Source organism: Chiloscyllium plagiosum, chromosome 17 (genome assembly GCF_004010195.1).
Source record: "Chiloscyllium plagiosum isolate BGI_BamShark_2017 chromosome 17, ASM401019v2, whole genome shotgun sequence".
NCBI lineage: Eukaryota > Metazoa > Chordata > Chondrichthyes > Orectolobiformes > Hemiscylliidae > Chiloscyllium > Chiloscyllium plagiosum.
Window position 1 is genome coordinate 11676868 of NC_057726.1, and position 15742 is coordinate 11692609.

General features: G+C 42.7%; 1 protein-coding gene across 1 annotated transcript in view; it reads left to right on the forward strand.

Annotated features, from left to right (window-relative positions):
- The window catches only part of LOC122558222 (synaptic vesicle membrane protein VAT-1 homolog-like), a 194980-nt gene that overhangs the window by 56821 nt on the left and 122417 nt on the right, over positions 1–15742 (forward strand). The window contains exon 4 of the mRNA XM_043706556.1: positions 2078–2220. Coding sequence (XP_043562491.1) covers positions 2078–2220 — 143 coding nt within the window. The remainder of the gene's footprint in view (positions 1–2077; positions 2221–15742) is intronic.

Sequence of the window (15742 nt, forward strand, 5' to 3'; positions counted from 1 at the left end):
CCTGCACATCTTTGGACTGTGGGAGGAAACCGGAGGACCCGGAGGAAACCCACGCCGACACGGGGAGAATGTGCAAACTCCACACAGTCAGTCGCCTGAGTCGGGAATTGAACCCGGGTCTCTGGCGCTGTGAGGCAGCAGTGCTAACCACTGTGCCACTGTGCTGCCCACCGTGCCACCGTGCCGCCAGTAGAGGCAGTAAAGGAAGAATGTGCAGGATTACAGGGAGGAGGACTTGGAGAACTGCTCATGCCAGTACAGAAAAGACAGACCAAATGGCTGTAACCATTCTGTGTTTCTGAGAGTGGTGAGGAGTTTCGCAGTGTGATGCTCCTGTTTTCAGCTCCTACAGCAGATAATGTGATGATGAGGAGTGGGAGAAGCCTCATGTGGAATATGAACACTGGCAAAGGTCACTTAAGCCAATTGATGGATCTTCATGGTGCTGGAATGAAAAACCCAGATCCATGCTTATCTTTGCACAGAGCATCCATATGTTAACATTTTTATATACAATGTTGGATGTCCCTGATTTTATTTTATTTTGATATATATGTTCAGCTTATGAGGATGTATAAAGACTGACCTTTTCAGGTAATTGAACATTTTCCCCTGTGCTGAAAGTAATTGGCTCAGGTTGTGGATCAGAACAACAAACAATATTCAAGATAAATCAAAGGGGTATGGATGACGGAACAAGAAAGTAAAAATAGAGAGAGAGAGAAAAAGACAAGCTGCAAACTCTTGCCAGATCAGTCAACATCTGAAAGGACAGAATTTGTTATTTCTGCTTAATGCGCTTGTGAGGGCAGGAACAGGTAATGTGTCAAACTGCAAGTGTTTTGATCGATTAGCTCTTAGGATTGCACAGAAAAAAGCCACTTTGCCCAAGCATTCCATGTTGGTTTTTATGTTCGGCTTGGGTCTCCTGTCTCATCTATCAGAGTAACTCTCCATCCCCACCCTCCCTTTCACACCTACCAATTAAAGCACCCTCTGCCAAACGGACATAGATGCTTTATCTATGGGAGCAGACATGTGGGTGAAGCTGGCATATCAGTGAGGTCACTTCTGAAGTGTAGTTGCTGTTGACATGTCAGGTGTAACGTTTTTTTGAGCAGAGCAAGATCCCAGGAACACAGTGTGATCCTGGATGAATAATCTAGTTTTATGAATCAGCTAAAGAATGCGTTTTGTGCTGAAAACTGGGGAGCATACTGCTGCGCTTCTTCAGAGCAGAGGTGTAGATCCTTCCGTAGCCACCTGAGAGGGATTTGGGTTAACAGCTGATTTGAAGAACTCACCTTCATCAGTGCAGCATTCCCTCAGTACTGAACTGGGAATGTCAGCTCAGATTTTGTGCTCAAGTTACTGGGGTAGGGCATAATTTCTTTTTATTTCAAATATTCTTTAAAAAATATACATACGTACAAAGTCACTAAAGTAGTTCGGTTCTTTACAGTAGCTCATGACAAAAACAATGAAACACTGGAGTTTGACTCTATCAGTCAAACAAACCAAAGACATTTCTTGATTGTGCAAGACTATATTTCCATGCATTGATGAAGGATCTGATAACTGAATGGACCCCCATTTAACTTCCGCAGAAAGAGCTCAGATGGTGGTCTTTCCCCACTGTTTCTTGGCATTAGCTGCCCCAAGTTTTAATGCGACCCTCAGTACATAGACCCAGACCTTGGGATGTGCCAGTCTGAAACATTCACTCAGGGTCAACCCCTTGCTCTGAAAGACCAACAAGTTTCATGCAAATCAAAGAGTGTCTTTCATTGCGTTGATGGACCTCCATGCACAGTTGGTGTTGGAGCTAGTTCACCAGGATAGGCAGTGGATATAGTTCCTAACAAGGCATTCACATTCCGGCTCAGGAATGGTAATTGGGTACCAATTAAAACTTTAAAAATATGTCCTGTCACTAATCTGTGGGATGTGGGTGGCAGCTAATTACTGAACTCCTCTCCTGGGGTAAATTCATTTCTTTGAAAGTGTCTGTACATCTATTTGTTAAGCCACTGTCAGATGTTGAAGCTGAGACCTGGTTTAATTGTGATTACTGCAGGGCCAGGCTGTTGCTCAGCTTTGCTCCACTATTCCAGATGTGACTGTGTTTGGAACAGCCTCCTCCTTTAAGCACGAAGCTATCAAGGATTCCATCACTCATCTCATTGACCGGAATGCAGATTATGTGCAGGATGTGAAAAGGTAAGACAGACCAAGGTAAGGAGCTTGAATGATTAGCACTGGACTCTCAGCAACAGGAGAGAACTCTACTCCTTTCATAGTGGTGGCATTGTGGTAATATCAGAGGACAGGCAATTCAGAACCTCAGGCTAAAACTGTGGATTCAAGGGCTTGCATTGCACTATGAAAGTTAGTAAAAATCTGGGATCTAATGGTGACTACACAATCACCGCCAACTATCATTAAAAATCCATCTGACTCACTAATGTTCTTTAGAGAAAGAAATCTGCCACCTTTACCTGGTCTGGTCTCCATGTGATTTCAGACCCACAGTGATGTCGTTGACTTTTAAGTGCCCTCTTGGCAATTAGGGATGGGCAGTAAATGCTGGCCAAGCCAGTGATGCCCATATCCCATGAGCAATTTTTAAAAAATTATTGTCAAGTCTGATTTTTCAGGCAATAGAAGGGACTAAGATGACCGTTGAACTGAAGAAGTGCACACTGGCTTCGATCATGTTTCATCTGGGGCTTATGTTTGTCTGACAGTGAACACAAAGGGTTTCTGGATGTTTAAGGTGTAATTAGGTAAGTGTAGAAGGAAGGATGGGGATGAAGAGTTATTCTGATAGATGAGGCTGGAGACAAGAGCGGGACATAAAAACCAACATGGAATATTTGGGCAAAATGGCCTTTCTCTGTGCCACATATCCTACATATGAGCTAATCAATCAAAACATTTACATTTTGACACAGTAAGTGGAGAGAGGAAGATAATGAAGCTTTTATTTCTAACCTGTACACACTCTTGTTCTGCCATTCTCACATTTCAATCACTTAATCCACTCTATCAATATCCTTTCTCCCCAAGAATTCCAACCCCCCACATCACCACCATTACATAAATGCTGACCCCTCCACACTTCACTTCAGCTCTGATGAAGAGTCATCTGGACTTGAAACGTTAGCTTGCTGTCTCTCCAAGGATACTGCCTGACCCACTGTGATTTCCAGCATTCTTTGTTTTCTGTACACTCTTTATGAGTGATATTCTTGGGATGAGTTTCTGTGTTCATTTGAGTTAAGAATTGACATTTGCTAGAGAATAGGATTTAGAGTCCTAGAGATATACAGCACAGAAGCAAACCCTTCGGTTCAATTCATCCATGCTGACCAGATATCCTAAATTAATCTAATCGCATTTGCCAGCATTTGGCCCATATTGTTCGAAACCCTTCCTATTCATATACCCATCCAGATGCCTTTTAAATGTTGTAATTGTACCAGCTTACCACTTCTTCTGGCAGCTCATTCCATTACACACACCACCCTCTACGTTTAAAGGTCCTATATTTTTTTCCTCTCACCATAAACATATGCTTTCTTGTTTTGGGCTCCCCTATCCTTGGGGAAAAAAAACCTTGTCTTTTTATCCTATTGATGCCCTTCATGATTGTATAAACCTTTATAAAACCACCCCTTAGCCTCTGATGCTCCAGGGAAAATAGCCCCAGCCTACTCAGCCTCTCCCTCTAGCTCAAACCATCCAACCCTGGCAACATTCTTGTAAATCTTTCCTGCACCTTTTAAAATTTAACTACATCTTTCTTATAGTAGATTTATTGTTTGATTTAGAAATCCAAGACCAGGTTTCAGACTGAAATAAAACAAAGAACTGTGGATGCTGGAAATTTGAAATGAAAACAGAAAGTGTTGGAGAAACTCAGTGGGTCTGGCACCATCTGAGGAGAGAGAAACACAGTTAATGCTTTAAGTCCAGTAATCTTCTGTTACTGAACGCGAAATATTAATTCTGCTTTCTCTCCACAGATGCTGCCAGGCCGACCGAGTTTCTCCAGCAATTTCTGTTTTTGTTTGTGGCAGACTTTCAGAATTGGCAGAATGTAGTGGAGAAGCCTCTTTTTCCATACCCCGCACAATTTTTATCCCGAGTTAAAAATGCCACAACTTTGTGGCTGTTTTTAATGCAAAGAGATGGGACTAATTAATTCCACTGTATTCATTTTGACGGTGAGCTAATTGGTGGAAGTCAGCATAGTATCCTTTAGGGGAGTAGGATATCTCAGACATTGGTTTCTGGATTTCAGCTGACATAAATATTTACTGAACGAAAGAAAAACCCGAAGAACTGTGGATGCTAGAAATCTGAAACAAAAACACAAATTGCTGCAGTAACTCAGCAGACCTTGCAGTGTCTCTCTCTCAAGAGAAGCGTTTCAGGTCCAGAGACCTTGCTTCAGAACACATGCAGTCAGACCTGCTGAGTTTTTCCAGCAATTTCTGTTTTTGTTACAAATATTTACAGTTTGATTTACTGCAACGCAGCAGTTTTGTTGATTTCACCAGCATTCCTCATGCAATATCCGGCCCAATATACTTCCAGTAAATTCACAGATTTGCTGTTGTAGTTTCACTTGCTAAAGAAGTCAACTTGAAAGGGAAAAATAGTTCAATAAAATTCTGATGGGAATACTCCAGCGTTGTAACTATGCTGATGAAAAAAGCAATCCGAGAATATGGGTGGAAGAAAATTCAATGTAAACGATTGAACATATCAAAGCAAGCTCTGAGGAATGCATTCATTCCAAATATTGCAATCAGTTGTTCCCTGGGTAACTCTTCACTTGCATCAACCCCTGCACCTTAACAGTACTATCATCCAGTCATCTGTGTCTGTGGCATGTTTTGCACTCAGTTACTTTGAAGATAAGCTGGGAATCTCTGCATTGCTTTGATTGGAGACTGTCTGTAAATCTTTGAGGTGATGCTGCAACATGCCAGAAATGTTGAATTTTGATCTGCATGCAAGTTCCCAAGGATACAAACTATATTTCAATCTATTTGTAAGAAGTAGAAATTTGCCAGAGGGATCTAGTAACGTGGTTGATTGAAGAGGCAACTGGCAAAGGGATTAAAGAGAAATAATACAACGAGAGTGGGATAGAAGACATAAATGTAACAGAGAATACAGGTCGTTCTGCTATAAATGCATTTTGTTTATGTAAATTCGCTGTAACGCAATTGACAAACTGGGGCAATGTTCCTAAAATGTGAACTTTTAAACTGTGTGTTGATTTAATGCAATTATATCACCAACACTTTAAGCGCTGTTTCTAAAGCACAATTCTTCTATAATGTGGGGTTGCACAAGAACAAAACCATTGTGTTACAGAAGAACTGTTTGTAGTATTGAGTGGGTGGGGAGGGGGGAGATGGAAGAGAGAAAGAACAATGAAGGAATAAGACCATAAGACAGAGGAGTGGAAGCAAGGCCATTCAGCCCATCGAGTCCCTCCGCCATTTAATCGTGGCTGATGGGCATTTCAATTCCATTTATCTGATCTCTCCCCGTAGCCCTTAAATTTGTGATCTCATAAGGAATTATCAATCTCTGCCTTGAAGACACCCAATGTCCTGGCTTCCACTGTGCTCCACGGCAATGAATTCCACAGGCCCACCACTCTCTGGCTGAAGAAATGTCTGCTCATTTCCATTCTAAATTGACCCCTCTAATTTTAAGGCTGTGCCCATGGCTCCTTGTCTCCCCACCTAACAGAAACAACTTCCCAGCGTCCACCCTTTTTAAGCCATGCATTATCTTCTAAGTTTCTATTAGATCTCCCCTCACCCTTCTAAACTCTAATGAATACAATCCCAGGATCCTCAGCCGTTCATCATATTGTTTGACCTACCATTCCAGGGATCATCTGTGTGAATCTCTGCTGGACACACTCCAGTGCCACTATGTCCTTCCTGAGGTGTGGGGCCCAAAACTGGACACAGTATTCTAAATGGGACCTAATTAGAGCTTTATAAAGTCTCAGAAGCATGTCCCTACTTTTATATTCCAACCCTCTAGAGATAAATGACAACGTTATATTTATTTTCTTAATCACGGACTCAATCTGCAAATCAACCTCAGCCTCTTCCCTCAGAATTCTAGAATGTAGCCCATCAGGGCCAGGAGATTTATTGATCTTTTTAGACCTTTTAGCTTTTCGAGCACTTTCTCTTTTGTAATGGCTACCGTACTCAACTCTGCCCCCTGATTCTTCTTAATTGTTGGGAGACTACTCACGTCTTCCACTGTGAAGACTGACACAAAGTACTTATTAAGTTCTTCAGCTATTTCCTAATCTCCCAGCACTAACCTTACAGTATCAATTTGGAGTGGCCCAATTTCTATTTTTGCCTCTCATTTGTTTCTTATGTATTAAAATAAACTTTTACTATCATTTCTAATATGACTGGCTAGCTGACCTTCATACTTGATCCTCTCCTTCCTTATTTCTCTCTTTATTATCCTCTGTTTGTTTTTGTAGTCTTCCCAATCTTCTGATTTCCCAGTGCTCTTGGCCACTTTATAGGCTCTTTTTTTTTTGATACATTTCCTGACTTCTTTTGTCAGCCATGGCTGTCTAATCCCTCCCTGGATAATCTATCTTTTCGTTGGGATGAACCTCTGTATTGTGTCCTCAGTTCGACCCAGAAACTCCTGCCATTGTTGCTCTACTGTCTTCCTCACTGGGCTCTGCTTCCAGTCGATTTTCGTCAGTTCCTCTCTCATGCCCCTGTAATTACCTTTATTTACATCCAATTTTGCCTTTTCTCTTTCAAACTGCAGACTGAACTCTACTGTATTATGATCGCTGCCTCCTAAGTGTTCCTAGATGAGATGAGGGGAAATTTCTTCACGCAAAGAATAGTGAACCTCGGGAATTCTCTGCAACTGGTCAAGGCCAAAACATTAAATGTTTTCAAGAAAGTGTTAAATATAGTTTTCAGGGCTAAAGGATTCAAAGTGTTTTGGGGAAAAAGCAGGAACTGGGCAATGAGTTGGATGATCAGCCATGATTGCATTGAATGGTGAGCATGCTTGAAGGGCTGAATGGCCTACCCCGCCCCAATCTCGATGTTCCCATGGCATTCACAGTTGGGATTTTGGAGAGGTTGAGAGGAAAAGATAAAAAGCTGGAAACTTGAAGTCCAAGTTTTCAATCAAGTTTTGAATCACCTCTCCAAATCTTACTGTCTTGACATCCATTTCTCTGTGAGGAATACTTTGGGATTTTTCAATAATAATGTCAACAATAGCAACAACAGTTACTTGAATTTATTTGCAACTATAATGTCCCTAGGTACTTCCCTGAAGTGTTGTCGGATGCAGCTCAAAAGAAGGAAAAAGATATTAGAAGTGAGCAAGTAAAAAACGCTGATCCATGTTTTAAAGATGGGACTTTATAATATGGGACCTAGACAGCCAAAGGTTTGACCACCAATAGTGAAACAAAGGGAATCTGTAGTCCCCAAGAGGACCAAGTTGGAGGAATAAAGTCATCTTTGAGGTTTCTAGGATTGGAGGAGATGTTCTATTGGATGAGGCCATGGAAAGCTGTAAACAACATGAAGATAAAAATTTTACATTTGGCATTGGTGAATCAAGAGATGTCCGAGGCAGGTTTTTCCACATAAAGGGTAGTGAGTGGCTGGAATGTGCTACCAGAGGTGGTGGTGGAAGCAGACACAATACCAGCATTCAAGAAGCACCTGGGCGAATATATGAATAGGAAGGGAATAGAGGGATCTGAATCCTGTAAATTAACACAGTTTTTAAAATGGAAGGCAAAATGTGTCACCCACAGGCTTGGAGGTCTGAAAGGCCTTTTCCTGTGCTGTATTGTTCTTTGTTCAATCATGGGGATGCTGGGTGAGGTCGTTGTTTTGGGTTATGACATTGGGTTAAGGGATCTGGATGAGCTAATGATGGGGGAGGATGGCCAGCAGGTCATTGAAATTATTGAGTTTGTTTGTGACAAAGGCTGAGTGAGATTCCAGCAGAAGATAGACTGGGGCAGGAATAGAGTCAGTTTACAAAGGAGGTGGACGTTGGTATTAGTGAGATTATGAGTTTGGAAGCTCAGATTGCCATTAAGGTTACAAAATGTCTGATCTAGCTGGATTCACAGTTTCGAGAACAAATATTACTGGTGCTTAACATGCAAATAAAATATAATAAATGAACAAACTTCTAGCTCAGAGATATTGACACTACCCATTGCACTATAACAACTTTTATTTTGTTTCCACAGCAAAGTTCTTCACTTCGCTCTGGTTTCCTTTTTCCTTTGGTACTTTATCCCATCCTGCTTTGTCCCATGTCAACATTTCCAATTTCTCATTTAGTAATGTCCTCTCCTCCACTGACTCAAGTGCCCAGAACTCCCTTCTTTCCTGGAACTCTGTCTGCTTTGCACCACCTAATGCTCCGTTCCCTCTACTCCTGTCCTCTCAATTTTCTTACTCGACCCCTTCCTTATTCTCTTTTCCATGAGCAATCTTATTTGTTTCCCATCTCACCCTCCCTAACCCATCCCTTCTGGCTAGCAAAGTACTTGCAACTCAGATGCCAACCATTTGGCCCAACAACACTGTCACAAGTCTACACTTCCTTCTACCTTTCTTCACCTGACCACATTGACATATTCTTCAAATCTTTTCCTTCCTGCACTTACGTAGCTTCTCATTAAATACACTTCTGCTGTTTGCTATGACTACTCTTTGATTCATTCTCATGACTCTCTGATAGAGATGTTTCTCGTGAATTCCCAATGGATCAGTCACCTATCATACTTATTTTGGTGAAAAATTCTTTTTGTCTACGTTATCAAATCCTTTTATAATCTTGAAGCCCTCTACTGAGATCATCCCTTGGTTGAATCTCAAAGTAGCTGAAGATTCCAGGACAATGAGGCACGGTGAGGTTAGCCCCTGGCCTCAGTTCCCTACCCCATCATCACTGGGAGCTCATTCTTCGTCTGACACATGTAAAAGATTAGATTCCCTACAGTATGGAAACAGGCCCTTTGGCCCAACAAGTCCATACCAACCCTCGAAAGATTAACCCACCCAGACCCCTACCCAATATTTACCTCTGATTAATGCATATAACACTATGGGCAATATAGCATGGCCAATTCACCTGGCCTGTACATCTTTGGATTGTGGGAGGAAACCGGAGCACCCGGAGGAAATCCACGCAGACATCGGGAGAACATGCAAACTCCACACAGACAGTTGCCCAAGGTGGGAATCAAACCCGGGTCCCTGGCACTGTGAGGCAATAGTGCTAACCACTGAGCCACTGTGCCACCCTGGCAACGGTGATGGCTGTCCCTGTGTCAATGACATTCCCTGGACCACAGATGATGACAGCTTGAGATACATAATAAAAGTTGAGGAGTGTGGTTCCGGATAAGCACAACCTGTCAGGCTGCATCCGAGGAGCAGGAAAATTGATGTTTCAAGCATAATCTCTTCATCAGGAATGAAGCTTGTGGCCCAAGGGGGCTGAGAGATAAATAGGAGGGGGGTGGGGCTGGGGAGAAAGTATCTGAGAATGCGATAGGTAGATGAAGTTGGGGGTGAAGGTGCTAGGTTGGAGAGGAGGGTGGAGCGGATAAGTAGGAAAGCAGATTGACAGGTAGGACGGGTCATGAGGATGGTAGCAAGTTGGAAAGTTGGATCTGGGATAAGGTGGGGGGGAGGGGAAATGAGGAAACTGGTGAGATCCACATTGATCCCGTGTGGCTGGAAGGTCCCAAGGTGGAAGATGAGGCGTTCTTCCTCCAGGTGTCAGGTGGTTAGGGTTTGACGTGGAGGAGGCCCAGGACTTGCATGTCTTTGGCGGAGTGGGGGTGTAGTTAAAGTATTCAGCTATGTGTTTCATGCGTGTGTCCTGGAGATGTACTCTGAAACGTTCCATGAAACAACCTGACCACCCCATGATACCCTGATCTCCAGCATCTGCAGTCCTCACTTTCTCCTATATGTAGTAAAAGGCCTGTTCACAGTACATCCTGCCCACCCCCATTACCTGCTATCCAACAGTGACCTGTTGTGGTCTCGAGCAAGGCTTTCAGTGGAACATTGCCTCCAATCATCAGGGTGCTTCTGCCCCTTTAATATTCCATAGCTACTTTCATATTCCATCGGATTCGCTTCTGCCAGGAATATTAAAGGGGTTCCCAAATTTTCTGATAAACCCCATCTTGTAGAAATGTGTTAGAGTTGAGGTGAACTTAGAGGTCTTTGCAAATATCCAATCCATACCTAGCCTCACCCCATGAAGAAGAAACAAAAGCAGAAACTGCTGGCAAATCTCAGCAGGAGATTGGGGCAGCATGGTAGCTCAGTGGTTAGCACTGCTGCCTCACAGTGCCAGAGACCTGGGTTCAATTCCAGCTTCAGTCAACTGTCTGTATGTAGTGTGTACATTCTCACTCTGTCTCCGTGGGTTTCCTCCGGCTGCTTTGGTTTCCTCCCCTAATCCAAAGGGGCCATGCTAAATTGCTCATAGTGTTGAGGGATGTGTAGGTTAGGTGTATTAGTCAGCAGTAAATGTAGAGCAATAGAGTCTGGGTGGGTTTCTCTTCGGAGGGTCGGTGTAGACTTGTTGGGCCAAGGGCCTGCTTTCACACTGTAGGGATTTTATATATAATAGGACTGGCAGCATCTGTGGAGAGAAATCACAGTTAACATTTTGGGTCCAGTGATACTTCTCCAGCATCTTTCTTTGCTGGACCAAAGCATTAACTCTGATTTCTCTCTATGGATGCTGCCAGACCTGCTGAGATTTGCCAGCAACTTCTGTTTTTACTTCAGGTTTCCAGCATCCACAGTTCATAGAGGCGAACCCTGCAGCAGATGTCCAGACCTGTTGTATATTGTGTATTGTCAATAAGGATCGAAGGAACTAATTAGCCAGGAACCACTTGTGGCTTTTTAAAAAATTCTCTTATGGGATGTGGGTGACACTGGCTGGGCCAGCATTTATTGTCCGTCCCTAGTTGCCCTTGAGAAGGTGGTGTTGAACTGCCATCTTGAACCGCTGCAGTCCAGGTTGACCCACAATGCCTCTAGGGAGGGAATTCCAGAACTTTGACCCAGCAGCAATGAAGGAATGGTGATGTATTTCCAAGTCAGAATAGTGAGTGGCTTGGGGGGATCTTGCAGGTGGTGGTGTTTGTATTCATTTGCTGCCCTTGTCCTTCTACATGGAAGTAGTCGTGGGTTTGGAAAGCACAGTCTAAGGATTTTTGCAGTGCATCTTGTATATAGTATGCACTGCTGCTACAGAGAATTGGTGGTGGAGGGAATGGTTGCTTGTGGATGTGCTGCCAATCAAGTGGGCTACGTTGTCCTGGATGGTGTCAAGCTTCTTATTGTTGGAGCTGCTCCATCCAGCCAAGTGGGAAGTATTCCATCACACCCCTGACTTGTGCCTTGTAAATGATGGACAGGCTCTGGGAATTTTGGACGTGAATAACTTCCCAGAGTATTCTGAGCCCTTGACTTGCTCTTGTAGCCACTGTGTTATTGTGGTGAGTCCATTTGAGTTTCTGGTCAATGGTAATCCCCAGGATGTATGGCATTGTATGTGTAAATGTTTCAGTGGGCAACATTCACAGCCACATTGAAGAGTGACTGACTGTGTCATATGACATTGACCTAAGCAGTTGTCATTCAGCATGGGAAGTTTTTACTAAATGTATAAAATTCCAGTAGGACTAGATAGTAAACAAAGGAAGGATGTTCCTCATGACCCGAGGGCCCCAAACCAGGGGTCACAGTGTAAAAATGTGAGATAGACCATTTAGAACTAAGATGAGGATAAATTTCTTCACCCAAAACGTTATGAGACTGTGGAATTCTTATACCTGCCACTAAGAGCGATTGAGACCAAACGTTGAATACTTCCAGGATGGAGTTAGATATAGTTCTTGGGACTCAAAGGATCAAGGGGTATGGAGAAAAAGGGGCAACAGTGTACTGATTTGAATGATGGGCCTAGATTGTATTGGATGGTGGAACAGGCTCGAAGGACTGAATTGCCTACTCCTGTTCTTTTTTCCTATGTTTCTAAGAGCTGTAACCTTTACAAGCCTAAAATGTCATTATTTCAAACATCCAACAACCAAATGATAGCCAAAAAAACACCAGCCAAATAATGAAGCACGTCCTTGAGTATTTAAGGCAGAGCTTCCACTGTCAAGCAAACGGATTGAAAGATGTTGTTTAAGAAAACTTGGACGTTCTCCATAAATGAACAAAATAAATCCCAGTCACTCGGCAGCGACCAGGAAAACAGATGTTCCAGGGTTGTGGGCTGCAATATCTTTCACCTCAGGGATGTTTGTTTTAAACTTTCATCAAGGCAGATAGGCTAATTCGATGTCTTTTAAGAAACTTTGCTGCAACAAATTAAAGCAATTTCAGAACCATTCTCAACTCAGCTTAAAAGTGGTCTCAAATTGGACATTATCTTGTGTTTATTAAAGAATCTCACTTTGTCAGCATTATGCTGGCTAAATAATAAATGAAAAAGAGACACTGGATAATTGATTCATAATATAATCATTAGGGAAATACTTCATGATATTCATGAGTATTAGTGAGTAACTGGAACGTATCAAGATTTCTTGTGACTGTTTTAATAGCAACAAGACATGATGGGATACCTAAAGCCCAATCTGCCAAATTTCCTTAAAACTTTAATTACTCTTATTTTAATTCTTTAGCTCCTTTATTCTCTCACTTTGTTCCTTCTAGTGCTCTGTTCTTTCTCTTCCTTCTCAGTTCCCTTCCCCCTTCTTTCCTTTCTGCTTCTATATCTCCTTCCTTCCTTTCTAAATCTCTCCCACTTTCCTCTTGCCTTTCCTGGTGTCTCTGTTTTCCTGACTCACCCTGCTCTTTGTTAATCCAGCTCTGATTAATTCACCGTATCTAAACACATGCACACAGCAAGTTTGAAGAAGACTGTGTGTTTCACTCAGATGAAAGTTCCTACCTTAGTGTATGTTTTCCTGTTTTTTCTTCATTCACCTAGACTTAGAAGGTTCCCATATCTCGTGACACAAGAGGCAGACATAGCAGATGCATATGTTTGCTCGTTCTTCCAGGAGCAGGTCACCGGTCTGTTACCAGAAGCTATATTTCAGGGATGTCACTCTGCAGGAGAAAGTGAGGACTGCAGATGCTAGAGATGAGAGTCAAAGAGTGTGATGCAGGAAAAGCACAGCCAGTCAGGCAGCATCCGAGGAGCAGAAGAGTCAACGTTTTGGGCATAAGCTCTTCATCAGGATTCATTCTGCATTAAGCATACCATGCCAGGAGACTCTCAAACTCTTACTGTCTGCCAAGCACATTGGAAGGATATAAAGGCTGATAATCAACCTTTTTTGTTGCATTGTGAATGCACGTTGTGTTCCCATCAAATACATGAGTGCAACTCAAACTTGAAACTCTAACCTCTGGTTCAGAGCCATTGTCGCTACCTACTGCACTAGGAGAATTTGCATCTTGTTTCATCACTTCCCTTCAGCTTTCCCTTTCCTTTCGTCCCTCGCCCCAACACGCTTTGTCTCAGGTCAATTTTTCCAACCACCCATTTAGTACAGTCTTCCCCTCCACTTACCCAATTTCCCAGGTCCTCATTTTTTGTTCTCATTTGGCCTACTTTTGCTGTTATGTAGAAAAAGACAATGTGGTTGAGGAGAATACTGAGATAGAGGCTACTGGTCTAGATAGGATTGAGGTTCACAAAGAGGAGTTGTTAGCAATTCTAGAAAGTGTGAAAATAGATAAGTCCCCTGGGCCGGATGGGGTTTATCCTAAGGTTCTCTGGGAAGCCAGTGAGGAGATTGATGAGCCCTATCTTTTGATTTTATGTTGTCATTGTCTACAGGAATAGTACCAGAAGCCTGGAGGATCGCGAATGTTCCCTTGTTCAAGAAGGGGAATAGAGACAACTCGGGTAACGAGCGAGCCTTAATTCGGTTGTGGGTAAAGTGTTGGAAAGGATTATAGGAGATAGGATTTATAATCATCTAGAGAGGAATAAGTTGATTAGGGGTAGTCAACATGAGGAGAGGTCATGCCACACAAACCTTATTGAGTTCTTTGAGAAGGTGACCAAACAGGTAGATGAGGGTAAATCAGTTGATGTGGCGTATGTGGATTTCAATAAGGCATTTGATAAGGTTCCTGAAGGTATGCTATTGCACAAAATACAGAAGCATGGGATTGTGGGTGATTTAGCTGTCTGGATCATAAATTGGCTATCTGAAAGAAGACAGAGGGTGGTGGTTGATGGGTCTTATTCATCCTGGAGTTCAGTTACGAGTGGGGTATCACAAGGATCTGTTTCGAGTCCTCTGCTGTTTGTCATTTTTATAAATGACCTGGATGAGGGTATAGAAGGATGAGTTAGTAAATTTGCGGATGAGACTAACGTCGGTAGAGTTGTGGATATGCTGAAAGATGTTGCAGGTTACAGAGAGACATAGATAAGCTGCAGAGCTGGGCTGAGAGGTGGCAAATGGAGTTTAATGTGGAAAAGTGTGAGGCGACTCACTTTGGAAGGAGTAACAGGAATGCAGAGTACTGGGCTAATGGTGAGATTCTTGGTAGTATAGATGAGCAGAGGGTATTCGATGTCCAGGTACATAGATCCTTGAAAGTTGTCACCCAGGTTGATAGGGTTATTAAGGAGACATACGATGTGTTAGCTTTTATTGGTAGAAGGATTGGATTTGGAACCATGAGGTCATGCTGCAGCTGGACAAAACTCTGGTGCTGCTGCACTTGGAGTATTGTGTACAGTTCTGGTCACCGCATTATAGGAAGGATGTGGAAGCTTTGGAAAGGGTTCAGAGGAGATTTACCAGGATGTTGCCTGGTATGGAGGGAGGGTCTTATGAGGAAAGGCTGAGGGACATGAGGCTGTTTTTGTTAGAGAGAAGGTTGACGGGTGACTTAATAGAGACATGTAAGATAATCAGAGGGTTAGATAGGTTGGACAGTGAGAGCCTTTTTCCTTGGATGGTGATGGCTAGCACGAGGGGATATAACTTAAATTGAGGGGTGATAGATATAGGACAGATGTCAGAGGTAGTTTCTTTAATCGGAGAGTAGTAGGGGCATGGAACGCACTGCCTGCAACAGTAGTAGACTCACCAACTTTCAGGACATTTAAATGGTTATTGGATAGACATATGGACGAGAACTTAATGGTGTAGGTTAGATGGGCTTCAGATTGATTTCACAGGTCGGCGCAACATCGAGGGTCGAAGGGCCCGTACTGCGCTGTAATGTTCTATGTTCTATGCTACTTGGCAAGAGGTAGGCAACAATACTGTCTACTGTAGAGACCAAAGATAGATGATTCAACTAAGCATTAGTAATATTGATAGCACTGCATTAGCCAAACTAAAAATGTCTGGTAGAAGAGGATAATTGAAGAAATATTACTGAATGCATCTGATATACTTACAGGAAATTCATATATTTATAAGTTGTTTAATATTTTATGAGCAGATCTGCACAGAATTGTACAAGGTGAGTTAGAGGATATATTGACAAATTGGACAAAGACATTGTGGCATTAAGCTTTTGCAAGCAATCAAGGAAAATCTTCCATCTTCCCAGGCAATTGTAGATCAGTCTTTTGAGCTGTGCCCACATCC